This window comes from Prunus mume, linkage group LG6 (genome assembly GCF_029339155.1).
Source record: "Prunus mume cultivar Tortuosa linkage group LG6, ASM2933915v1, whole genome shotgun sequence".
Lineage (NCBI taxonomy): Eukaryota > Viridiplantae > Streptophyta > Magnoliopsida > Rosales > Rosaceae > Prunus > Prunus mume.
This window is the reverse complement of record NC_142703.1, coordinates 12,522,804-12,548,551: the sequence shown is the minus strand read 5'-3', so window position 1 is coordinate 12,548,551 and position 25,748 is coordinate 12,522,804. Positions and strand designations below refer to the sequence as shown.

The window sequence follows — 25,748 nt, the reverse complement described above, 5'->3', positions numbered from 1 at the left end:
TTGAAGTACAATTGCGCTTGGGACAATGACGCAGCTTATGAGGTTCTAACCGAGGCGCGTCTATTGCTGGTTGAAAACTATTTCCAAACCCCCTCTTGGGTCTTGGTTCAGCCATGTTCCCTTCAGAAATTCTGGAAGGGCTCTCTCTTTGGAGCAAGGGTTTAGCCGCTTGAAAGAGTATAACTGCTCGGTTATACTATTTTAAAAAAATTATAAAAAAAATGGAGAGAAACATTAATAGAAACCAAGTATAGCCGCGCGGCTATACTATTTATCCAACAGTCAATTTTGAAGTAGGTAAGTAGAGGAGTAATCAATTTTGAAGTAGGTAAGTAGGTAAGAGCTGGGGGCAACGCAGGGAGTAGTCAATTTTGAAGTAGGTAAGAGCTGGGGTCAATTTTGAAGTAGGTAAGAGCTGGGGCCAATGCAGGGAGTGAACAACTTCTTCACAGAAACTTGTGAGAACAACTTCTTTCATGGCCTAATATTGCACATCTCTTTCCTTCAGGGAATCATGTTTCCCATAAATGGCTCCCTGGAATGCACATCTATTATCTCAACCACAAACACTTGTATTCATTTCCTTCAATAATGCCTCTATGGAATTAGCAGTGCGATATCAAAATCAAATCATTTAGAAAATTGAATATAAGAAAATAATAATACTATATTTTTAAAATTAAAAAAAAATCAAAAAAACCGAGTATAGCCGCTCGGCGATACGAAAGATAAGACTGGCCTAGCGATTAGGCGTCCACGTGTCAAAATAAGTATAGCCGCACAGCAAAACTTAAAAAAATTTAATAAAACCGAGTATAGCCACGCGGCCATAATATTTTGACAAAAAATAGGGAGCAAAGCTGCTGCTTGATAACTCCCCATACCCCACACGCACACAACATAAACCAACCCCACCCCCCCTCCCCTCCCCTCTTATTCATTTCCTTCAATAATGCCCTATGGAATTAGCAGGGTGATATGAAAATCAAATCATTTAAAAAATTGCATGTAAGAAAATAAGAAATCAAGTTCATACATGGTCAATGGGAATTCAATTGTTACAAATGGAAAGTGATCCACATATTTTAATCAGAGTATTGCAAGGATTCCGATCTCTTAGGAACAGCCAACAAGTCATCTAAAAGCAAACTACTCAGAGTGATTTAAACAAACCATCCGAATCTTAGGAACAGCCAACAAGTCATCTAAAAGTTTTGAAACACTACAGACAGGAGCATAATCAAACACACATAGGCCCAAATCGAAGTTACAGCTCAAGTTAGCTATATACAATCAGCCACCCCATTCTTCTCTCTGTAAACATGGAGGACTGAGCAGTTACCAATCTGTTTTGGATAAGGAGAACAGCTGCAGCGGAATCCATTTCAATCACAAGGTTCCTAATACCTTTGTCATTGCAAGCTGCAACCCAAAGAAAGCCACTAAACTTCAGCTTCCAAAATCTGTCCTCTCCCCAGATTCCCAACAAACCCACTGACCCAATTAGTGTCTTTTGTCACTAATGAACGACATTAAATTTCCTCCTCATCCAACCGCACCGTAATCCCAAGTTCACAGATTTTTTTTAATTCGCGAGGTTAAGTCGGTTAAGTTTAATTCGGCGGGAGTATAGAAACACAGCTTGATTTCTTAGGGTGTCTCCAGTTACAAAATACACAACGGCGGGCCTCGCAATTGCCCAGTATAATTTTAAGTTTGAACTAGATTTGATGGGGTGCGCCAGGCCCATGCAATAGTGCAACGCTTGGGCGACGCGCGAGAGTCCCAATAGCAAGCTACTGTGGTGGACCCTCCCCCTAAAGAAATTAATTTAATATCGTGTGGACCATTGGTCCACGTATCAGATATTAAACTGATAAGAACAGATACTACACTTGATCTTAGCCAAAAGGCCGAGAAAGGTATGGTTTTTCTTTCTCTTCTTTCTCCTTTTATAGGGCCATTCACTTCCGTGCTTCTGTGGTGAGCCGATGTGGGATTTTTACATACAGCTAGAGTGTGCCACGAACGAAGGCTGAGGGGTAAAGGTTAACAAAGGCAAAATGTTGGCGACAAAACGAAGATAATTACATACAAGTTGTACGAAAGGACTGCTTTTCTCATAAAAGAGAAACAAAGGCCGCTTGCGATTTGGGAAAAACGTATGGCCAAGGCTTGGTATATGTGCTAACTATTTATGGTTTCAAATTGCTTAGAAGAAATTAATCACACTCATCCTCTAATTAGACGATAACACAAGTTAAAACACTCTTTAATTGGTGTTCACTCTTCATCTATTATCTAGACTTGAACAAGCCTCATTAATTTTCAACAGACCCAATTGGCACTTTTCATCACACAATGATACAAGCTTCAAGGAGTGGCTTATTTATTAGTCTATCATATAATTCTTCTAAATTATCAAATCTAATCCTTCCAAGATATTGACGTTGGTTCAAGTAATGAGGCTAAGCGAGAAAATGAGTTAGGATTATGATAAGTAAAAAATTTCATTCTCTTCCATTATAACAAAATAATTGAAGGCCACATTTATTGTTTCAAAAATGACATTAGTTCATGTTTACCAGGAAACCAACACAATTGGGATGTCACTTGTTATACAAAAACACATATAGTCTATTTGGAGAGAAAAATTCAAAACTAGTCACTCCTTATTTTCTAATTGTTCTTATAAAATTTTAACACACTAAGAATCAATTAGAAAATAACAAGTGGGTTTTTCAATTTTCAATGATAGGACTAAGAATCAATTATAAAATTAGAAGTGGCTAGTTTTGAGTTTTTCAATGTTGAAGAGTCTTCCTACCACTCAGATTCAGGCGACAAGGAAATTCTGGTGTTTTTAATTACAAATTTGGAAGTCATTTCATGTTCTAATTATTAGTTGTAATTATAATTATGTTTATGAAATAATGCTTGAACTAGGAATTGTAGGGCTTTACCCCGAAGGGAGCCCTTCCAGAAATTCTCAGAGGCCACGGCAGAACCGAGGCCAGTGAGGGGGTTTGGAAATAGTTTTCAACCAGCAATAGACGCGCCTCGGTTAGAACCTCATAAGCTGCGTCATTGCCCCAAGCGCAAAGATGCTTGAAATAATGGCTTCGTCTCGCTTTTATACCCACTAGAGCAACTCAACTTTTATCACTCTGTCGATGTGGGATTTGTTGGGTTCAAAACAAGGGTTTACTAGGCTTGTTAAACCGATTTCCAATCGGGCAAGCTGTCTTTCTCACCAGGGAAAATAATCTGTAGCCTCAAATCAACGTAAAAAGGATTCTGTTCAATTTTTATTATGTACAAAAGTGAGTTCAGACATTTACAAGTTGGAAAAATTGTTCATCTATGCAAAACATTCATCGACCAAGCCGACCTCTCTCTCTCTCTCTCTCTCTCTCTCTCTCTCTCTCACAAAAGCATATGACATGCACACACGCTCACAACATTTTGTTCGTTAAGGAAGACCTTAGCTTCTCCACAGCAGCTAAAAGTGAGGAATTTGTTTCACAAGCTTCATTTAGTAACGCAAGCCTCTTCTCGATGGCATTCCAAGCTGGTGATCCATCCTCTTGCTTGATCCTATGTGATGTAGATGGCTTGTTATATTGAATTAGGTTCAACATCATTGCCTGCAATTACATTCCACATTTGTATTAGATTTTCTTTCAATTATTGCTTTGTGGAGATAAGGGCCAAGTAGAAGAAAAGAAAGAAGGTGGTTGTGATAAGAATAGTTATTATGTACTACGTATTTCCACAGTATAAACAAAACTAACTTCAATGCTCATATCAAATAATGTATTCTATCCAACTTGATGATGGGGGCAGCCTGGAAAGCAGTCCCCATAGGGCCATAACTGTGCAATTAGAACAAATGGTTCAAACTGAGAGTTTAATTCCTTTCCAAGGGGCTGCTTAAATTAAGAGAACTACTTGGTCGACAATACAAAGTGGTTTCCCTTTCTCTCTGACTGCATTCATTGTATTGGCATACAACACAGTTCATAGCAAAATTTCATTTTCAACATAGATGGAGTTGTTTCTGTACAGGAGTTCTTAGAAGGCATATTTTGTATGATACACATTGCTAGACACAATCTACTCTCTGGACAGATTTACTCACTAAACACAATATACACGAAGAGTTTAACTGTTGAAATTTTTTGCATACCTCATGTTGTTGCTTCAAGGAGAAGTCTAGCAAAAGAGACCTTGAGAGCTTATTCCGAAGCAATAGCTTATCACCAGTGCACAAATTAAAAATGAATGCTGAAAGGTGATGGAGAACCAGTGTATATGCAAGTGATCCTCGACTTGCAGCTCTATCGAGGGCACCAGAAGTCCATGCCTTCGCGTAAGCCTCTAAAATACCAAAATTATCCTGCACAAGCACCAGATTTGATACATTTTCATCACCTTGCAGTAAAAAGACCATTTATTTTAAATTGCATTATTACTCTCTCACACACCCACACAATCTCACAAAACTAAATTAAAGATACTCGAAGCTCATATTGATACAAACAAGTCAATGACTAGTCAGCACTACCTCAACAGGTTCGAGGTAACCCTCAGCATCAGTAAAGCAATTCTCTAAAGGTGGGAGAAGTTCAAGAACACGAGAATTAGTTAGTGTATTCCAGGTAGCAAGGCGCACAGGAGCTTCCACACAACGGTGAAGATAAACTGCAACTTGCCGGCCATAAACCAAATCACCATAAGATATAGCAGAAAACTGCTCCACAAGAGTTTCAATGAATGTTGAGTAAGTCTCGTGAATCTCCGATTGGAATGCCAGAAACTCCAGGTTGTTTTCATTTCTAGGTTCTGTCAATAAGTTGCACAACGTTGCCTGATGAAGAAAATTCCCATAGAGATCTTGCAAAGCTTCATAAACAGCTCTACTCCTCTCATCCTCAATGACACCCATTCCGACAAGTAAGATCATAGATAGAGAATGCAATTTCCAAACTAACGATACACTTTTAACTGGGGATGGGATGTCATCTGGTAAGAAACTGGACAGTGCTTCAATACCCAAAAGGAAGAAAAGCCCAGCTTGGGAAACTACAAGAAAATCACCTGGATCCTGAATGAGATCTTGTAAATTGGAAGATTTTTTAAGACCAGCCTGCTTGCTATCACAAAGGGTTGAGATTGGACTGAGAAACCAGGAAATGGGTAGTGGCAGCCTCTGGTGAGCCCACTCTACAACTAAAGAACTGCAGTCTTGACTGATCATATGTGATGTGTCCAAGTCCTCATATATGGTGTCAAGGGAACCTTTACCATTCTTAAGTGGTTTACTGCCAGATAAATTATTGCCATCGCTATCTTTGAGCTTTTTCTTTACAGATAACCATCTGTTATTGAAATGGGAAGCTAATGTTTCACTGAAGAGTTGGTAATCCTCTTCTTTATACTCCCAATCAAACACTTTAACTCCCTTATTCGAGAAAAGAAAACGCCTAATACAGAGATCAAGATACTTCAGAACTGAGACATCAAGCAAAATATTTATTGCCTTTTTCACAGAAGTCCCATCTGTAGGTCCTGCAGTTACACATACTCCTAGAGATGAATTAATTACCAGCATAGTCAAAGTCATTTCTTCTTCGGTGGGGATATCAAAATTGGACACAATCTTCCAAATTTCAAGTAGGTCAATGAGAAATCTTGAATCAGCTTGAGATAACAAAAAAGTAGCAGACCAGTATCCTCCACCAGAGGCACCCCAGCCAACTCCCACTCCAGGAGAAGGACCACCCCTGCCAAACATCTCAATGGACTGCACAAGGTGCCAGTCTGAAGCAACTAGCTTCATAAAAGTATTTTGCACACTTCTCAATTCAACCAAACACCCCCCAAGTATACCATCCTTGAGTATTTTCTCTTCTCTTGTTGAAGTGTAATTTTGGGAAGGAGTTTGGACGCCTGTCCTGGCTAACATTATCAATTTATCAATGCTAATGATAATCCCCACTAACCCCTGTAAGCAACATACAGAAGGTAATGATGTTTCAAATGTACCCTGACTTCTTAAATGACAAAGTTTCTCAATGAAAGAGCCACTTCCATGAGGATCTTTTCCATATTTTGCATCATTAGTATCTGAAAGGTCCATAAACCCATTTTTAATAATTTCTAGTCCAACTTTAGGAACAAACTCTGGAAGCCATGGCACAAGACTACCACTTTCATGCAAGTGGACAGTATCATCTGGGATCACTTTTTCAAGCACTCTGGAAAGCATGTGCATGACAGCTGAATACACCCATAACAAGGAAGTCACTGATAAATCTTGGGACACAAGAAGAACACCAACTCCATTTTCCTTCTCAAATAAATTACATATGCTAGGATCACTCTTCATAACTATCCACTTCAAAGCTATATCAACCATTGGACCAACATGGCTCCAAGACCACAACTCAGTGTCATCATCAGAATACTCAGAGATTTGATTGCGCAGATTCTTCTGTGAGAACAAACTTGGAAGCCTTCTAGCCAAAGCCTCCAGCACAAGGTAGCCCTCCGTAGTGATGGATGCAAATTCACTAAGTACATCGTTCTCTATAAGCTTTTCAATTATAGGTGGGTTCAGCCATATGCACAAGTTGGGGAAAATATCTGAGAAGTATGACACACAATGCCCATGCTGAATGCAAACCTTCCAAAAACGCAGCTGTTCAACCATCAAAGCAGAAGAAAGTTGACAGTTTTCCTTTCCAGATTTTACCCATTTGTCAAGGAAGGAAATAGATTGATACAAATGCCATGTCATAGTTTGGAAACTCCCATTCTTTATAAAATCAACACAATTCCTCCCATCAGATTGAGCCAACACCTTTTATATACACAAAATTAAGGATATGAGTATTAATTTTATCTCGAATTAAATGCAGGTGCAATTCCCATCTAATAGGATTAGGAACAAAACCTATAAGACAACTGGAAATAAAAGTACATAAACTGCCTACCTTTAGAAGTCTAACAGACTTTATTTTAGAAGGCTGGATTTCTACACTCTCTTTTGCAATAAATCTGCTGACAACTGTTTGGATTAGCCTTTGACAATTCATGACTGCATTTGCACATTTTGGGGAATGCCTTGCAATAGCTATAAGTAAAGAAATGATGTATTCTTCCAAAGCCGCTGTAGGGTCTGACTGAAACCACACAAAACAATACACATTAAGAGGAAACTGAAGATCATCTTTCCACAAGTTCTTAAAAAGTCCTTTATTCAACAACTTTTCTAGCAGTATCTTACTATATATATAACACTAATAATTGGTGAATCGTGTTTGCTCTGTTCTGTAAAAAGAAAATAAAGGACTAACCTCCAAAAGATAACGAAGCCTTGGAAGGATTCCCATCCGTACCAAACCTGCAGCAAAATCTTGTCCAGCAACCACAACATCATCCTGAATTGTACGTTTCCCTTCAGTCTCATCATCAATAATTTCCTCATCAAGTGCAAGAATATTAGAAGGCTTAGCATTGTACTTCCAGAATCCACCACGAAGGAAACCAACAGCAATCTCTGGTTTACTTCTAAATACAGGGGCAGTAAATGTATCCTTATGACGAGTTGCTATTTTCTGAAGAGCAGAATACATCAAACTTGAAGTAATTAAATACTGATAGATAATTAAAAAAACAAAGATATATATATATATATATATATATATATATATAGTAGGAAGAAAAGGAAAGAAAAACTCTACCTCTGAGATATCAAAGAAGTTCTCATTCACATCATAGCTCAATATGCAGTGAAGAACTTTAGCACAAGCTAGAACTACAGAACTATGGTTATCATCGAGACAAAGCCTACAATTCAGAGGTTAAATTGCAATATTATTAAGTCCAAAAAAAATCAAAGAATCAGAAAACGGTGAAGTATCTCCAAGTAAATAATTATATCCTCAGGTTAACTGTTTTATTCTATCAAATACTATAATTGGTTGATGATAAATCTAAGTCATCCAATAATTTTCCGAGGGGCATATGACTCCAGCTTGGATATATAACCCGCAAACAGAGAGAACACACTGAACTTTTTCTCGAGGGGAATATGACGAATTAACTATAACATGTAAAGATGAAATAACTAGACTATCTTGCCTTTTATGATCCAATAAATGAACAGAAAATTTGGAATAACTCAGGCTGAATACATGTAATGAATTTTATGAAACCATTAATCTGGGCAACAATATACCTCCTTGTTATCTAGGTCATGATAATAAAAGGTACAGAGTATAAATAATCATGTATTATTCTGATGGTACAAGTGTACACGTGGAGCATATATCAAGCTAGAACTGATTCCTAATGATCTAAAAAGTATTTTTAGAATAGACAATAAAAGAACTTGCCAGTTCAAACTATAATTGTGCATTTATATTTCTTTATCAATGTTTTCTGTGCCTTATTTGGATCCACGGATTGCTTTATACATGGCAGGTATACTAAGGACGTAAAAAATATAAATGGTAGACCATGACACCTGAATCTACTCATTAGTGATGATATTGACAGACATGGTTAAAGAAAGATCATAACTCAATATTACAAACAGTCAACTTTGTGAAACAACATCGAGGCTTATCCATGTTTGACAGATCAATTGGTATGCAATAACACCACAAAACAAACTCACTAACAGAAGAGTAAGATTACAAGATAAAGGCAGATAATTCAGGCATGACTGATTTCAACAAAATTTTGGAATATAAGGATTCAGATATAACTCACCTGAGGGATAAAATAAGCTCAGGTTCAGGGCCAAGTGCATAAGCCCAAACAGCCTCCCAGTCAATAGATTTGTCAACTTTATTAGCATCTCTTCCATCAAACTGCACTTGCATTTGATGAATATTCTGTAATGCCTTATCAAGCACAGTTGAAAGGAGATGCAATGACAGGGACCGTTGTCCTGGAATCTGAAACCACCAAACAGCATATGGTAAAACAAGATAACAGAAATCAGGAGGAAGAGCTACAAGATTTCGGACATGATATACCAGAGACCCATGAACACAAGATACTATCCAAAACTTTATTTCACAACTAGAGAAATCAAGAATATAAACTGACCACACTCCTAGTGAGTGACACTGCTTCTTTGATGGTATAGCCAGCAGCACCAGGATCCCCCTCAGTACGCAGGAAGTCACGCTCAGAAACATTACCTGTAACATGGAAGAAATAATTAACTGAAAGCCTATTGAGATACATGTTATCTTTTTAAAAAGTAACATCATTAATGCAGTTGCACTTCCCAGACAGCAAAAATTACCGATGCTATTAATTTCATTGTAAAAGAAAATTTAACTACAGAATTAAGTCCCAGACTTTTAGAGAAAATAGAACAGTAAATATAGCAAAGACACAAGAGTGATATCCATAATGTCTTGTGAAATAGAACAAAAAGAAAAGGTTAGCTTCTGCCCAAAGATTATATAAACGAGTAATATAACTTACTACTCTTAGGTATCTGGTGGAAACCATTAAAAATAACAGTCCCATCCAAGGAAAATCTTAATTCCCTAGCAGCCTCGACTCTCTCCCTCCAAGCAGTCCACAAACTTCCACTCGCTTGGCCTGAGTTCTGCTCCAACCCATTCTCTTCCGCAGTCTTTGTATGGTTTGAGGTAATTGTTGTGTCCACATGAGACATGCCACTTTCAGAGCTAGGGGAAAATTTTGGTTCATTGTTATCCGAACGGGGGCTTCTTTGCTTCCTCAATTTCTCTTCACCCCTCCTTTTGAGCACATTGAGCAGCGCAGGGTCCAGCCTTCCCATGATCTCAGCCTGTGCTTCAGCAATCTCATCCGCTGACATTCCTTGCAATCGAGCACGGTTCTCTTCATCAATCTGAGTCTCAAGCGACATGGACACTTGTTCATTTTTAACATTATCAGCAAGGGACTTTGGACTTGGGCCCGCTTGAATTTTCATGTCATTCTTACCCAATAGAAATTCTTGTTCAGTCAAGTTGCCCAACACAGATTCTTGTTCAGTCTTCAAGTTGCCCAACAGAGGCTTTGGCTGGGGATGCAATTTATTTGAGCCATTCTTTCTAGTACTAGCTTCCATTGTTTCCCTAACTGTTCTAGTCCTATTCACACCAAGCTCCTTCTCTGCCCACTTGCTAAAGTCCATTTCTTTTTTCTTCTTCCTCTCTACTGGGTTGGCATAAGGCTTTATGGGTTCAAAGTTCATAACATCATCACCGCCATCACCATAATCCACACCCTCATTACCGCCCAAATTACGATTCACCGGATTTCGATACTGTAGCATCAACCAAAACCAGTCACAAATTCATGTACAAATTTACCATTTTTCTCAAATATTCACTAAACCATTTGACAGTAGCGACCAAATTATCAGCTTGCTAGGGCTTACCGGGAGGGCGGAGCGGTGGCGAGCAACAGGGAAAGGAAGAACGGTGGGCCGAGGCGGTGGAGTGGGGCCCAACATTGACTTATCGGAAATACCTTTCTCGACTATGCCGCCGATTAAACTCGAAGCATCGCCCTCGCTTAACTGAAGCGCGTCGGTCCCGACTATCACCTTCGTCTTCCTCTTCATCTGGCCTGGACTGCTTGCTTTGCTGCTTTGCTTCTTCTCCATAACTACGAGCTTCACTCTGAATGAACTTTCAGAAAGTAGGGCTTGGACATTTGGGCGGGCTCAATTTAATATATACCAGAGTCCAGAACCAGCCAACAACAAGTACCGAAAACGACGCCGCTTGGCTCATTTAAAATTAGACTAAACGACGATGCCACGTGACGTTTTATACCACTGTGGTCCCCACTAGTTCCTTTGGCGTTTCTCATTTCTTCTGATTTTCCAATAGCTGTATCTTCAACTTTCTCGCCAATTTTCCCGTACTTTCCCGGGAAAGTGAAGTGAAATCCATGGCCGATTGGTCTCAACTCCCCAAGGAGCTCCTAGAGGAGATCGCTAAGCGCCTAGAGAGCCCCTTCTATCTGCTCCGTTTCCGATCCGTTTGCTCCTCATGGCGATCTTCAGTCTCTTCCAGACCTCGCCGTTTACCAGGTCGGTTTCCGTTCCTCACAAACCATGGCATCTGCGACACCACCTTAGGTTTCCACCTCTCGCAGCGCACCGTATTCCTCATGGGGTTGCCTAATTTCCGCAACCAAACAAACCCAGATCGCTGGCTGGTCAAGATCGAAGAAGACGTGCCGGGGAGAATGCATTTGCTGAACCCACTCTCCCGGTTTCAACTGAATCCTCTGCCTGAATCTTTCCCAAAGGTATTGGATTTATCCAAGTTTTGGGTTTTTGAGTTGGGTGGAGAATATGTTCTTCACTATGTGCATTTTAGGCCTTTTGGTAATGGTAACTCTTTTGGTGATGCTGGCAATTTGTACATGGAAAAGGTAGTTTTTATGTGTTTGGGTTCCGAAAGCAATGATTTTGTGTTGCTTACCATTCATGTGTCTGGGAAATTAGCTATGTTTAAGTCTGAGGATAAGAGGTGGACTATAATTCATGATATGCCTTCGCCTTATGATGATGTTATACTGTTTAAAGGACAATTTTATGCCGTTGATGGCACCGGACGTACTGTGATCGTCGGTTTGCACTCAAATCTGAGTGTGGTTGCAAATCCTGTGTTTGGTGGTGATAAGAAGTTCTTGGTTGAGTCAAGTGGTGAATTGTTGGTGGTTGATATGTATTTGAGCATGGCTCCAGAAACCGATTTGGATGTTGATGATGAAACCATCCAATTGCAATTCAATGGCTGTTTGACTGAAAGAACAGTTAGGTTCAAGGTTTTTAAGTTGGATAGAGAGGGGAAGAGATTGGTCGAAATGAAAAGCTTGGGGGATAGGGTGTTGTTTTTGGGGGATGATTGCACCTTTTCTGCCTCGGCTTCAGAGTTATCTGGTTGTAAAGGGAATTGTATATTTTTTACAGATAATTTCTTCTATACGAGTGGTGAAGACGAAGGCGTGTTCAAGGGCCGTGATATAGGTGTGTTTGACTTGGATGATGGTAGTATTGCACCTTTATCTGATTATCCAGAGTATTCAAAGCTGTTTTGGCCACCCCCTGACTGGATTGCACCAACACAAGTAAGTTTAGTCTTTTTGCATTTGGAATTTTGCTTTGTGTGCTTTCTCATTCTATGTTGTGTTTGCACTGCTCAATGCTATCAGTCTTGCCAAGTTCTGATAGGTATATTTGATAATTGTTAAAAAATCATATCTGGCCCTGCCACCTTGATGCCAATTTCTGATAGGTTCTAATTTAAATCTAGTACCGATGCCACCTTGATGATCATTTTCCGTTGCCAAGACATTCGTACTTAATTAGTGCATGGTGCTGTAGGCAGTATATTGTTCTGATAAATCCCCAATTTTCTAGATATCAGTTTTGCCTTTTAGGTTATTGAGTATTTTTGTCGCTATAACTTATTCAGATTTTTTAAGATCTCTGGGCCTTGGCTTAAAGGCTTTGACAACATAATGTTGTACCATTGTTGGTTTAAATCCCTGATTTGAAAGAATTATACTAGCAGCTGACTGATATTGAAATCTCTAAGTTTGATTGCTGGTCCTCCTGATGTTGCAGCCAAATAATTAGCAGGCTCATAGGGAATATATTTTGATTGGATTGATTGTCGATTACAATAAGTGCTACCCTAGCTGGTATTCCTGCCATTTGAATTCAGATTTTCATCATCAGTATCTGAATCGATTTTTAATCAACATAATGAAGGAATGCAAATGCTGATTTAGTGAATGCAACAGGTGCAAAGTCAGTTCGAAAAATTGGCTTTGTGAGATGGAGATGGATTGTGGAAAATCAGTGCACAACTTTGTAATAACCCGTTAATGCATTTGAAATCCAAGACATTTCAAGTTTAAATCTTTTATATAGTAAAGTGCAAGGCGAAAGCACAGTTCACACCCTGCGGCTTTGGCATCAACAAGTTCAGGTGACCTAGCCAACCTTTGCAAGCAAATCAAGTGGATCAAAGTTGCCATAGACATGAGGCTCTTTATGAGCCAAGGATATTTTACTACTTTCTGTAAGCACCTAAACCTGGAAGTGGAGTTGTTAAGAGGCAGCCAATTCCTTGTTAACTGAAAAATAAATAATAAAAAAATGACAGTAACACTTTTTTTATTTTCTTAAATTATGAAATATTGTATGTACCACGTACTTTATTTGCTTGTAAATTACTGAATTATCAGTGTTTTTGGAAACACATCTATCTTGTTCTTTTGCTTTTCTTAAATTACTTAACTTGAACACTTCAGCTGCTTTTTTTTTTTCTTTTTTTTACTGATTACCATGGAGTATTATGATAGTTTTGGCCAGTAGAAATCTGGAGATGAGAAATGGACCATATTTTAAAGACCCTTATTCATACCTTGACATGATTCTCTTTGATGCGAAGTTACTAATCAGTCCAGAACAATTGCTTGAACACTAGCTGCTTGTCAATCTGGTAGCAGAGACCCAATCAAAAGTTGTGTCTACGGTACGGTAGCTAAATGGTAAAACGGGAAATTTAGAACCAGCATGAAATTAAATAGTCTTTTTACTCTTCATCTACTACCTGATCAAAACTATGGACCAACCTATTTCTATTGCTAATAAAGACTATACAATATTAGATATCGACAGCACCAAGGATCCAAGGCTCTGCATACTTCTGTTGTTATATGGACCTACTTCAACTTAAAACTGAGCTAACATTTTTAAGTCAATCTCGCTCCGGAGCGTCCCCGGTTGTTCTTCTAGAGCTTAGGCTTCCAGCATATGACCACACCCTCTCAAAATCAGCTGCCAGTAATTTCTCTGTCTTCTCGTCTAGTACCTCTTTTCGAATGCTGCGCTTTACGCACAGAGGTGTCCTTCCTGGACTACCAACAACTGGAGTGGAGGAACAGAAAGTCGGAGTTGCTAGGGGAGAGCCATAAGGAGTGTGTTGAATGGAGAAGGGGCTGGGCGACATCCTCTTCTGGATAGGAAGGCCACCCAAACCTCCCCTGTTGAAAATAGACATTGATTCTGCTGCAGCACATCGCTTAGTAGCATCATCAACGAAGAGGACATCATCTATCCTTGCCATTATGTTAAAGGCCAGACTCTCCATAACCCTCGAGTAGCTTTCCAGAATTGATTGCCCCACGTCCTGCAAAATTAACAAAAAAAATTCCTTCAGAATTATCTTTGGAAGATTTGTTGTTCTATATATCCTATTACAGAAGATACCGCAGTAACCACACGGTGCATCTGTCCTTAGGACAGTCTCAGACATAAAATGATAGGATCAAATAACTCGTAATGTGCCACAATGAATTCAAACAGTCTCCAAGTTTACAAAACCAAGGAATTCAACAAATTTGATAAACCAGTGTATTCAAAGTAATAATAAAAAAAATTAATCTTAAGTAGTATGACATATTTCACAAATCCCAAGTTCAGGTGACCGTATTCTAACATAACATACAGTGAAATGTACCTTATTGTATTGTATTTTGTTCATATCTAGTGCAGTTTGTGGGAGGCCAGGGAAACGATGCCTTAGGCTGTGTAAGAGGGTCTCTGCTCGTTGGGCCAGAAAATGATTTTTTTCAGTATCAGAGACAAGTCCCTTGACCTTGCCACCCCAAGATGCACGTTTAGCTTTCTGATGATTATTGTGTTTTTTCTGGTCTTTCTGCTTCCAAACATGCACAGCTGCCTCAATCCTATTGGCTATTTCTAGAGTTTGATGTTCTGATGACAAGTCCAGGCAATCAAGAAGATGCTCGGGTGAAAACTGGTCTGCAGTTATGTAACGATAAATGATATCACCCAGACAAGCTTTCCCACTCTGTCATGAAATGGAAAACAAATGGTGTCATAAGAAATTTAAAATCAACCAAATGAAAATTGGATGTTGACCAATAATTCCTGAATATTTATTGATATTTAGCATCTATTTATGCTCTCATTACGAAAAAAATAAATAAAATGAATGGCACTGAAATATAAACTCACATTTGTATCACCTCTTAATTAGGAAAGGATATTAACACTCGCACAACATGATATTACTCTTAAATATAAGAGGGAATTAAAAAAAATTGATGTTGATAGTCGTAATCTAGTTATCATATGTGTCAAATCATGAAAAGAGATGTAGAAACCCAAACCTTGGGCAATGACTCCATGTAAGCTCTCGGGATTTCCATCTCAGCAAGCACACTACTATTAATTGCCATGGCAGCCTTCAATATCTGGTTGCAGCAGTCCCTACACTGCTGCAACTTCTTTCGTGCTTCAATGGACAACCCATTTGGCGGAACTTTTGGATAGGGTAGCCACCACTTCTCTTCCTGCCTAATTGAAGGCCTTCCACCGGGCATAAACCCCTTTCCATCATTGGAATCGTCCACAATTATCCCCCGGTCAACATAGCAAAACTCCGTCTCACAAAACCCATCAAGCATACTAAGCAGCATTGCGTCAAGCTTCTTTATGGCAGGTAGATTCACATACAAGTCAGAGCGTGGTCGCATTTCCATGACTTCGTATGTACCCCCACCTGGGAACTGTTGTATCGAAGGCACAAGCTCAACAATTGAATCACTCACACATAAGAGCCACTCCATCTCTCGTCGCCACATTGCCTTTCTCTGTGGTGCCAGTGGCTCTAACCTCCATAACTCACCAAAAACAGTTGCTGCCATTCCAACCCAGTGATTGAGTTCAGAAAACCGAAATTCCACATATAAAAATGAAAAGTCTCTGCCAAAATCACACAAGGGTGTACATATTCCAAGAGGATGTGACTAACCAGAAAGATTGGTGATGGCATTTGAGATAGCAAGGGCAGTGCAGACTCCTTTCCCTCCTCCAGACATATCTTCTCCAAGCAGAAGCTTAGCGAATCTCTCCTTCATCATTTCGACCTCTGCAACCATAAATTTTTTTAAAAAAATTAATAAAAACTTTATATAAAAACAAAAACAAAAACAAAATAAATGGTCTTAAAATAGGACAGAGTCAGATCTCTACTAATAAGAAATAGGATAAGGATCAATTTGCTTCAGAATTGCCTCTTAGGTTTGGGAATTAAACTGGACAAGTACTTTTGAACACTACAGTTTTCTTAAGAATTTCTGTTTAGGCCTTAAATTCACTATCTACTCCTTTGTCCGCACTTTTCTCGGAAGCCAAACACTGAGCAAGAATCTCCTCAGAACCAAATTTAGAAACAAAATTAAAAACAAAAAGAAAAAAAGTAAAAACAAAATCCAATACCAGACAAATCAGCGTCTCGTTTCTCCGGCTTCTCATCCCAAGCCACCACATCCTTTCCTCCGATCACCGGAAGCATAACCGGCGCCTGAAAACAAAAATTTCCGGGCACCTGACGCGGAGATGACGTCATCGAGCTCGAAGCCCCTTCCGCATCGAACCTCCGGCACGAGAAGCTGCTGCAACTCTCGGACTCGCTCACATCGGCGCTCAGACTATAACTCCCACACCGCTCCTCGCTCTGCTGGTCCGAGCCGTCCTCCGACGACGCACTCCCCATTGTCGTCCAAAAGATCCGGATGAACGTCCGTACAGTGCAGATCTCAGGCGCACATTCGTTACCGCGAAGCCTACCGCATAGGATAAAAGGAGATGAAGCACACTCTCGCGTGGTCTGAAGAATGTTGCAGAGAAGAGAATTTAGTGGTGGTGGTGATGGATAAAGCGATTTCAGGTTTGCTCACAACACACTCTTTCACTCTTTCTCTCCACTCACTTTCTCTCTCTAAGAAAAAGCTAATGAGACTGTCACTCTGGGACACAGTGGGGTTGATGATGATGAAGAGAAGGCACCAAAAGCAAAAGTGACGCCGTTTGTTCTGCAGAGCTGAGCACCCGACACGCTCCTTTTCCAGCGGGCCCCACCTATGCCCTCTAATAAGAAGAAGATTACTATGCCATCGTGACGGGGCAGTGTTTGCTGACGTGTACGGATACGTTGTGGGGCCCCGTCTGGGAGATGGAGGGAATTCAGAAGTTTTGCGTGGGAAAGATACCTAACGGCGGTTTAGAGGTTAGCGAAGTGTTTTTGTTTTTTCGCTCGGAGAGAAAGTTAGGATGCGCGCGTCCTCGGTTTAAATTCCGTGCGCTCGCATCCCCAAGCTGGCGTTTAATATTCTCGTTCATAACGACATCGTTTTCAGCGTAGATATCTTTAAACGCATTAACGATTAGTCTTGGGTAATTACGTTGATTAACAATTTATTTCAGCGCAATTAAATATTTTTTAATGCAAATGAAAGAGAGTGAATTCTGAAACGACCCGCCCTTTTTATTTCAATGAATGAGCCAAGTGCGATATGGACCGTTAAATTGTTCTGAACGTGGGACCACACGAAAAGTCAGTCCTGGATCCCGCAGGACCTTCACCACACCGGAGAACATCTCCATGAGCCGGGGACAGGTCTGAGTCGTCTGACATGGTGTGGACGACAAGTATTCGGTCGGAGTCCGTATAAGGTTACGTATATATACTACGTTATAAGTGTACGCATTAGCCCAAAACAGAGCATCTCTTGGACAGGTGTCGTTTTTGGATTGGGCATGGTGGGCAGTGTTTTTTTTTTTTAGTTTGTTTTTGGTCATCCGTAAAAGTCAATTTGCTTACGCTTTTTGACTGGTGGTCATTCACTCATTATCGAATCGATCAAATCTCAGCCAATCATCCGCGGGTGACATGGTGGGACCAACGTGTGTGTCGTTGATGAGAAAGGGTTGGTGGGAGGAAATTACGATCGTATAGGTGGGGGACCACTGTAGAGTTTCGCTACACGTGACCGACATGTAGCCCGCAGACAATAGGACGGCGGGTCGGGTACGTTTATTTGGATGAGCCCAGTTTGCGTGATGGACGGTTTATAATCAGGACCGTGTATAGAAGGATCTGTGGGACCAATGTATGTTGAATTTTCTGAGCTACTATTTGGAACTTTTTAGCGGATAATTAATTTGGTTTTTATTTATATTATTTGTTGGTCACGAATATTAATTAGTTTGTGAGATTAGAGATTTGGTCCATTTGGAGTTAATGATAGTCGTGCTTAAGATGCGATTAAAATACTGACAATCCCAATGACACTTGCAGATTAATAATCCTATAGTTTAGTCAGTAAATTTAGGTTTTAGCTATAAAAAAAAAATTCACGTTTGAAAAAAGGCAAAGCTTTTTAAAAAAAAAACAAAAAAACCTCTCAACTTTCAAATCAAATACATGCAAATATAAATGATTCTTTAGGAAATTCAAAAATAAATAAGGGCAATTTTGTCTATTTTGGCTTCTTTTACAAAATTTATCTCTCCTTTGTGTTTTTCCAAAGTCTCTCATAGTAGTCTCAGTTGTTAATTCAAATGCATGAAGATGCAAGTCAATGAATGCTTAAATTTTCGTGATTAGTGATTTGCTTGGCCTTTTGTGTAAATCTATAATTTTGTTTTTTTATTTGTTAAACCAAATTGGGGAGTTATAACTCTAGTGCTTAAAAGCATTTAATTTGCTACGAGATTTCGACCAAAAAAAAAAAATTGCTACAAGACTTGAAATTTTAAGTTCAAATTCTCCATTTTAATGTACTATTGTTTGATCATCAAATACAAAAAAAAAAAAAAAACATTTAATTAGTTATTTTTTGTTTATGGGTCAATCGAAAATTAAAACATTGGGTCAACTCCACTCTCGTCTATATTATGAGTTGGATTAGTAGGTGCATTATCCTTGATAACGGTTTCGGCTTTAGGGTCTCTATAGGCATATTAACACACACACACATAATATATATATATATATATATCACACAAATTTATCCGCTAAGAGATGGGAATGAGTTAAAATTGGATTACATTGGAGGGGTTGGATTAATTGAAATGTGCTACTACACGGCGCTAGTATGATTGGACATAATTCAATCCATGTTATTTTTAGGTCACCAAACATTTCACTATAATTATGATTCTGATTCCTACCTAACTACATAATCAAACTCACGAAACATGCCCTAGTAGACATTCATTATATACCACAATGGGCAAATTGCAGCAATTATCCCAAAACTTTAATTGTTGCTACATTTACCTCATTGGATTGAAGAACAATCATTTTTATTATTATTTTGTTGGGCCATGTATTTAGTAAGAGTATATCTTAACTTTGTTAGGGTCATGTTAAAAAGTGATTACATACCTTACATGTGAACATTTAACTAAAGGCATTTCAGTCTCTCCAAGTCACTAAACAAATAAAAGGAAAAATAAAAACAAAAACAAAGAGGTTCAATATGCTCACAATTTGTCTGATTCCCGTCAGATTTTACCTTCATTATCATTCGTATATGACACCCTCACCATACAACGACTCTCCTAATACATCCTTGACACCAATGCTATCTCTCACATTACTTTTGCGGTTCGTAGTCCAAATGAAATAATTTGGAGTCTTCTTGGACCAAAACCGTGGGGAATTGGATTGAGTTATTCATTTTATTTGAGCAATCTGAACAGGCCCAAACAAGGCCCACTTATATTGTTAACCGTAACCGCCTTTTGTTATTGTCCTTCCTTCGTCTGTGAACGAACGCACCAGTCCCAGTTAACGTATTTCATCCTCATCGAGCGCAGGTCGAGAATATCAATCATCGTCGTCCTCGTCGTCGCAGCCGTAGACGATCAATACCCTAAAGCGCACGGACAATATGCCGAAGAAGATGGGTATGAACAGCAAGGCGGAGGAGGCTAGGGCTCGGAAGAGCTCGACCGAAGCCGAGCGCAAGGAGCGCGAGGCGCGCGAGAAGGAGGAGCAGTACTGGCGCGAAGCCGAGGGCAGCAAGTCTCGCGCGGCCAAGAAGCGCGAGGAAGAAGCCGAGAAGCGAGCTGAGGCCGCTGCTCGCAAAGCCGAGGCGCGCCGATTGGCGGAGCTGGAGGAGAAGGAGCTCGAGAAGGCGGTAAAGAAGCCCGATAAGAAGGTCGGCCGAGTCGGGATCCCGGTTCCGAAGGTCACCGAGGCGGAGCTGAGGAAGCAGAAGGAGGCGGAGCAGGCGGCGTTGGAGAAAAAGTCGAATGAGGTGAAGAAGAAGCAGAGCCGTACGGCCGAGGAGGAGGAGTATGAGAGGATGGTGGCGGTGGAGAATAGGAATCGGGACGATTCGATCATCGAGGCGAGGTCGGTGGAGGAGGCGGTTGCCAAGATGACGGTGGCAGAGAGCTTGCCGGTGGATCGGCATCCGGAGAGGAGGCTCAAGGCGTCATTTAAGGTGCGTTTTATGTGGTTATTGGGAGAATTTAGGGTTTTATGGTCTTGTGAATTGGATTGCATTGGTTTTGATTTTGTTTGGGATAGCTTTGAAATCTAAAGTCTAATTCACTTGGATAGAATTGTTTTTGCTTTTGTTGAATAATTGAGCATTAGGAATTATGAGTATGAGGGTTGGAGCACTAGACATGATTGAAGTAGCTGAATTCTGAAACACAGCTTTATGTGTTATTTGCGGTGATATCATGATCTCACATGGCCATGAATCATGATCAGCTTCTCGAAAGCAGTAATTTGGTGTGTGGGTGTACGTTAGTGTTGTTTACTTGTTTGTGTTGGCACTGACATCTTTGCAATGTGAATTGGTAATTGAACACCTGTTTCAGACATATCGGTTGCCTGTTGAATTTTGAGCAAATTTAGCTATAGCTTTATTTCCATTTCATCATGGAGTTCAAACATAGCTTAAAGCTATGAACTATAACTTTTATAGTAATTTATTTATTCCCTTGATCTCAGTAACAAACATATGTTCTTTGTATACACTGTATCTCTATAAATGATGGTTGGCAGAAGTTTGTAGGTTTCATGTGAGTAGTCGATGTACAGATATATCTCATGTTTGATCCCTCTTGGGGAACTGCAATTTAAAATGTGATCTTTGTAGTTGTTGTTGCTGCCCCACTTCTGTTTTGCAGTATTGGCGTTTCCTGATGAAGTATAATGTTAACTGTTGGTGTCTTCGGATGAAGTATAATTTTGGTTGCTATTGTTAGAAGCTAACTAATATTCTTAGTGGCAGTGATTTGTTAATGGCCAGCAAACCTTTTCAATGATGTCTTTGTAAACTTCCATTGATAAGTTAGCCCTTTTTCTATCTCGAAAAAATAAGTCACCCCTTGTTAATAAACAATATTATCTCATTGCTTGCTGCTTCGGTCTTATGGAAAATTTTGACATTAGTAATTTTGTTCTCTTTGTCTTTATAATATGACGAGATCTTGTGATAATTGTAGGCTTTTGAAGAAGCTGAGCTCCCAATTCTGAAGGAAGAGAAACCAGGTCTTACTCACAATCAATACAAGGACATGATATGGAAGCTATGGAAGAAATCTCCCGATAATCCTCTAAATCAGGTATGTCCATATTTACTTTTTTTGTTTTCTCTGGTAAACTTAATGGTTTCTTTTCTGTCTGCTTAAATCCTTGAATTGTTGTCCTCATGTCATATATGCTCTCACCAATATATAGAGCTTTGTTCAATACCTTGAAACTTTTGTTACTTAAGACACTGTATATTGGCTTAGTGCGTCATGCGTTCAGATCGATAGGTTTGTGTGTTACATGTTGGAATATATAAAGCTGTTTTAAGTTGTTAATCATATGTTAGGATATCTTTTTGTGACAATGAAGCCAGCCTAATTTCTACTTTCACATTTGCAGGTTGCTGAGTGATCACAGAGCATCTTCACCATGCAAAGGCTGTTGAGTTTCTCTCCCAGGCTTGTTTTGCCGATTTCATCATGTCCAACCAACGTAGATTTGTAATTTGAAACGCATATATGGTTTACGCCCTACTGTATGTGCCATGCCCGCTCAATGAAACATGATTTAAATAATTATGCAGTGTTTTACCCCCCCACCCCGGGGCGACATATTTACATAACTTTTTGTTTAGATTCAGTCTGCTGTAAATCTGGTAATAGTTGAAAGCCATTAATTTGATTACAGGTAGTAGTTGGAATTGGAAGCCATTAATTTGATTTGTCAAGATATGTTTTCGTCTCATATATAAACCAAGTATTGTCCCATTTATTCGTGTGGGGACCAAGCCTTTGAAAAAGCTCCTCCATCTTGATCGGTTTTGGTTTTGATAAAATCTTATTTATTTCTGTTTCATCATTTAATTGTTCGCTGCCCTAATTTTCTCCCAAAACCCTCAATTCCCCCATACACAATAAAGCAGAAAGAAAAAGATATATAAAGCAAGGGCAATGAAACACGAGTTATAACCACGTCTTGAATTTGGTTCCTAGAATTCGAAATCTCGCAAATGTAATGTGATTATAACCGAGGTCAAAGTTTATTTATTTATTTATGAAAAAGTTAGGAGGAGACACTGCGAATGAGGTGATCTCAACATAAGTGAATGCCCTTTTTTATAAGGCTAAACCCGTCGGCAAGAAACACAATCTTTTTAGATGGGCCAGCGGACTCTCCTCATTTATGCAACAACAATTAAGCGAGGCCATTGAATCTTATACCGACAGACAGAAAATAGATCTTGGGTACAAGCCAATTCAAGTGAGTGATAATAAAAAGGCATCTCTAACTCTTCCATTTTCTTCTCTCCAATTTGCTTGAAGAAAGCAAATCCTTGCACTGTGTGAGGAAAAAAAAAAAAAACATGCGCTTATGATCCTGTTGATGATAGTTGCAAGTTGCAACAAGCCCCTACAACCTTTTGGAAATAGTTATGTTGTGCCATTAATACCAGCCAAATATTGGTAAAAGACTTATTCCCATCAACCACTTCACGTCATGAAAATAAATCAATAGAAGGATATGTCGGAAACACAGGGAAGCTACCAGAACCAACAACCAGAAGCAATCTTCTTCTTAAGTTCTGAAATGAACTGGGTGCCTCAGCACCAGGTACCATGGTTAGATAAATCAGAAGATTGAACCCCCCCAAATGTTATCCTTCAGGTCCTCCAAGGCAGTGAAGAAGAAGAAGAAGACAATTATTGTTGGTCTAAATTCAGATAGCTCCAGCAGAGAGATGCTACTTAGATTGCTCATTTCTGTTGTTAAAGCAGGGGACAGTGTAACAGCTGTTCATGTTCAAGAAGCAGATGCTGATGCTTTTGATCCAAACTCTTTCCACACCCATGAAGATCTCTGCAAGTCCAAGAAGGTATTGAATTTTTTCTGTTCTTTTTTCGTGAAATTGTAAATTGGATAAGACATTGAGGAAAACTGGGCTTATGGCTGTTTTTTTTCTTCAATGCAGGTGGATTTCCATGTAAAAGTCTGCATTACAGATTCATATGTTTCTGAATTACCCTATCAAGTGAGGATCAGCTATGCAACAATCCTTGTACTTGGTTGCAGCCTTTCAGGGTAATGAAACTATAAAACCAATCTCTCTCTCTCTCTCTCTCTCTCTCTCTCTCATGTATGGTTAATTTGGTTAAGTACAATGCAGGCCAAGCCTTTCAGCTATCAATACTTGCTTGAAAGGGTTACCTCCCTCATGCACTCTTCTGGTAATGGATACTGTTGGAAGAATACTTTTGGAAGGGCAGGGGACTCCCAACAAGGCTCTGTGAGGGCAGCAGCCCTGCAATCTTCTCAGTCATTTTCTTCAACCTACACTTGTTCTGATAAAAAATCAAATATCACTCCCCAGTTGCAAAAGTCATTCACCGTACCAGCTTCCTCTACAGGGCCATCAATGCGACCAACTACTAGACGAGCACTCTCTGCTGTAAATAAAGTGGTGGAGGTTTCTGACTCGGTGGCTGAGAAACTGTTTCATAAATTGGCACTGTTAGAAGCAGAAGGGTCCATCAGGAATTTCGCACCGCAAGAGCTTCGTTATGCAACTAACAATTTCAACTCTGCCATGGTGATTGGAGAGGGTGGACATAGTAAGGTGTACCGTGCCAAACTTGGAGATGGTCAAGATGCTGCTGTGAAAGTCCTCAAATCCTCACACTGTTCTGCTGTGGATTTTTTTCGAGAAGTACACTTGTTTTCAAGTATGAAACATGAGAGCATTGTTCAGATAATCGGGTTCTGCAATAACAAGGAGGTGCAAGCAATTGTATATAATCTTTTAAAGGGAAGTTTGAGGCAGAATTTGAGACAACTTAGGTGGAGTGAGAGGATGAAAGTTGCAATTGGAGTGGCAAAGGCACTGGACTACCTTCATCATTCTCACAACCCTCCTATCATTCATAGGGATGTGAAGTCATCCAACATTCTCCTCTCCCACAATTGCGAACCGATTGTAAGTTCAATACTAATTTCTTATATTTGTGAAGCTAACCAGCATAAACTAGGTTCAGGGTAACCAGAGCTTTAACCAAATCCAGATTTAATTGTACCTTTTATAGATCATACTTGTGTTTTGATGATTGCCTCTCATGTTAAACTTTAGGTAAATAGCTCTATATTTTGTCTCTGATTATGTTGACTACTGTGAATCTACTTGCACAACAAAATGAAGTTTCCACATTTCTAAAATACTTTTAACTTTCAATTCCCAGTTGTCGGATTTTGGAGCAGCTATGTTCCTTCAGCAAGCTTCAGCTAAAACAAAGGCGCCATTTGATGTCGTTGGGACATTTGGATACTTAGCCCCGGAGTACATGATGTATGGCAAGGTTGATGAAAAGATAGATGTGTACTCATATGGAGTGGTGCTCCTAGAACTCATCACTGGGAAAGAGGCTATTCAAACTGACCAGGAGATTCGTGAAAGCTTAGTGCTATGGGTAATGGAAGAAACCAACAAGTTTTAAAACCAATTCTGAAAAATAGTCTCTTCCTCTGAAGCTGCGTGTCTTTGCTCATTGACTTGCAGGCAAGGTCCTTGATGTGCAGTGGCATATGGGAACGTCTAATTGATCCTAACTTGGTTGAAGACTATAACAAGGAAGAGATGGAAATGATGATGATCGCAGCGCGCCTCTGCCTTATGCATTCATCTTCTCGAAGGCCAACCATGAAGATGGTACTCCTTGTTTTCTTCTTTTCTTCATACTGAAAAAAAGAAAAAAGAAATCTAATAACTTCTGTATCAAGTTATCAACATGGCGACAAACTGCAAATGTTTGCTTGGCAGGCCACTTTGAGACTAGGTTAACATTTAGTTAGTTCTAACTAAGATGGCTTTCATTGTTGTTTCTGTTTGAGCAGATACTTAGGTTCTTTGAGAAGCCAGAGCACTGGTTAAGGATGCAAAGGGAAAGAGATGATTTTCTGAATGGAATTGATTTACAAGGTGAAACAGCCCAGCCTTGACAATCGATCACATTGATTTCACCGTGCCGTAAACAGGCCGAGTTGATCACTATCAGCTACCAAAGAATCCCAGTATATATAAATAAATATTGAAAATTTATTATTTAAATGCAGGGTGTCCAACAAGAAAATTGGTTGCAAATGAATTTTCCTGTTGGTTACCTAATATTTGAAACAATAACTTGGATGTGTATCCGAAGGATTTTCACAAGCTTCTACAGAATAAAAGATTTACATTATTACTTCAGCTTTTCTAAATTCTGGAAGCCATTTTCTAAAGCTCTGATTCAAAATGCCTAGTTACACAGCAGGAAGAAGCTGAAAAGTCCATGCAGCATGCCTATCTCTGTGGAATTGGGTTTTTGC

At 39.5% G+C, this 25,748-nt stretch overlaps 5 protein-coding genes and 3 non-coding genes across 9 annotated transcripts; 4 read left to right on the top strand and 4 right to left on the bottom strand.

Annotated features, from left to right (window-relative positions):
• Window positions 1-7: 7 nt before the first annotated feature.
• On the top strand, window positions 8-155 carry LOC148916109 (U4 spliceosomal RNA). The gene has a single exon (XR_016128416.1). It is a non-coding gene; the product is annotated as a U4 spliceosomal RNA (small nuclear RNA).
• A 1,575-nt stretch (window positions 156-1,730) lies between these two features.
• On the bottom strand, window positions 1,731-1,926 carry LOC148916108 (U2 spliceosomal RNA). Its single transcript, XR_016128400.1, has one exon. It is a non-coding gene; the product is annotated as a U2 spliceosomal RNA (small nuclear RNA).
• A 1,029-nt stretch (window positions 1,927-2,955) lies between these two features.
• On the bottom strand, window positions 2,956-3,106 carry LOC148916107 (U4 spliceosomal RNA). The gene has a single exon (XR_016128412.1). It is a non-coding gene; the product is annotated as a U4 spliceosomal RNA (small nuclear RNA).
• A 176-nt stretch (window positions 3,107-3,282) lies between these two features.
• Window positions 3,283-10,720, bottom strand: IYO (RPAP1-like, carboxy-terminal protein). Its single transcript, XM_008237871.2, has 10 exons — window positions 10,439-10,720; window positions 9,511-10,324; window positions 9,124-9,218; window positions 8,782-8,969; window positions 7,749-7,854; window positions 7,362-7,622; window positions 6,999-7,187; window positions 4,568-6,865; window positions 4,190-4,399; window positions 3,283-3,647 (listed from the first exon to the last, which is right to left on the bottom strand). The coding sequence occupies exons 1-10, from the start codon at window positions 10,664-10,666 to the stop codon at window positions 3,456-3,458; spliced, it is 4,581 nt and encodes a 1,526-aa protein (XP_008236093.2). The 5' UTR covers window positions 10,667-10,720; the 3' UTR covers window positions 3,283-3,455.
• A 175-nt stretch (window positions 10,721-10,895) lies between these two features.
• On the top strand, window positions 10,896-13,283 carry LOC103334883 (F-box SKIP23-like protein (DUF295)). Of its 2 annotated transcripts, none has more exons than XM_008237873.3 (2): window positions 10,896-12,144; window positions 12,823-13,283. In XM_008237873.3, exons 1-2 carry the CDS (start codon window positions 10,957-10,959, stop codon window positions 12,853-12,855), a joined length of 1,221 nt encoding a protein of 406 aa, XP_008236095.2. In that variant the 5' UTR covers window positions 10,896-10,956; the 3' UTR covers window positions 12,856-13,283. The 2 variants fall into 2 exon arrangements, with proteins under 2 accessions (XP_008236095.2, XP_088910810.1); XM_089054684.1 differs by having other exon boundaries at window positions 12,953-12,981.
• Window positions 13,284-13,569: 286 nt separating this feature from the next.
• On the bottom strand, window positions 13,570-16,908 carry ROPGEF1 (rho guanyl-nucleotide exchange factor 1). The gene is made up of 5 exons (XM_008237874.2): window positions 16,334-16,908; window positions 15,867-15,983; window positions 15,223-15,752; window positions 14,547-14,900; window positions 13,570-14,216 (listed from the first exon to the last, which is right to left on the bottom strand). Exons 1-5 carry the CDS (start codon window positions 16,608-16,610, stop codon window positions 13,785-13,787), a joined length of 1,710 nt encoding a protein of 569 aa, XP_008236096.1. The 5' UTR covers window positions 16,611-16,908; the 3' UTR covers window positions 13,570-13,784.
• Window positions 16,909-19,645: 2,737 nt separating this feature from the next.
• On the top strand, window positions 19,646-21,970 carry LOC103334885 (coiled-coil protein). The gene is made up of 3 exons (XM_089054686.1): window positions 19,646-20,352; window positions 21,368-21,487; window positions 21,795-21,970. The coding sequence occupies exons 1-3, from the start codon at window positions 19,795-19,797 to the stop codon at window positions 21,804-21,806; spliced, it is 690 nt and encodes a 229-aa protein (XP_088910812.1). The 5' UTR covers window positions 19,646-19,794; the 3' UTR covers window positions 21,807-21,970.
• Window positions 21,971-22,907: 937 nt separating this feature from the next.
• Window positions 22,908-25,629, top strand: LOC103334926 (protein kinase STUNTED-like). Its single transcript, XM_089054682.1, is given in 7 exon segments — window positions 22,908-23,268; window positions 23,365-23,474; window positions 23,560-23,663; window positions 23,666-24,366; window positions 24,626-24,853; window positions 24,943-25,092; window positions 25,278-25,629. Coding segments are annotated over 7 exon segments (1,620 nt in total). The 5' UTR covers window positions 22,908-23,046; the 3' UTR covers window positions 25,383-25,629.
• Window positions 25,630-25,748: the final 119 nt, after the last annotated feature.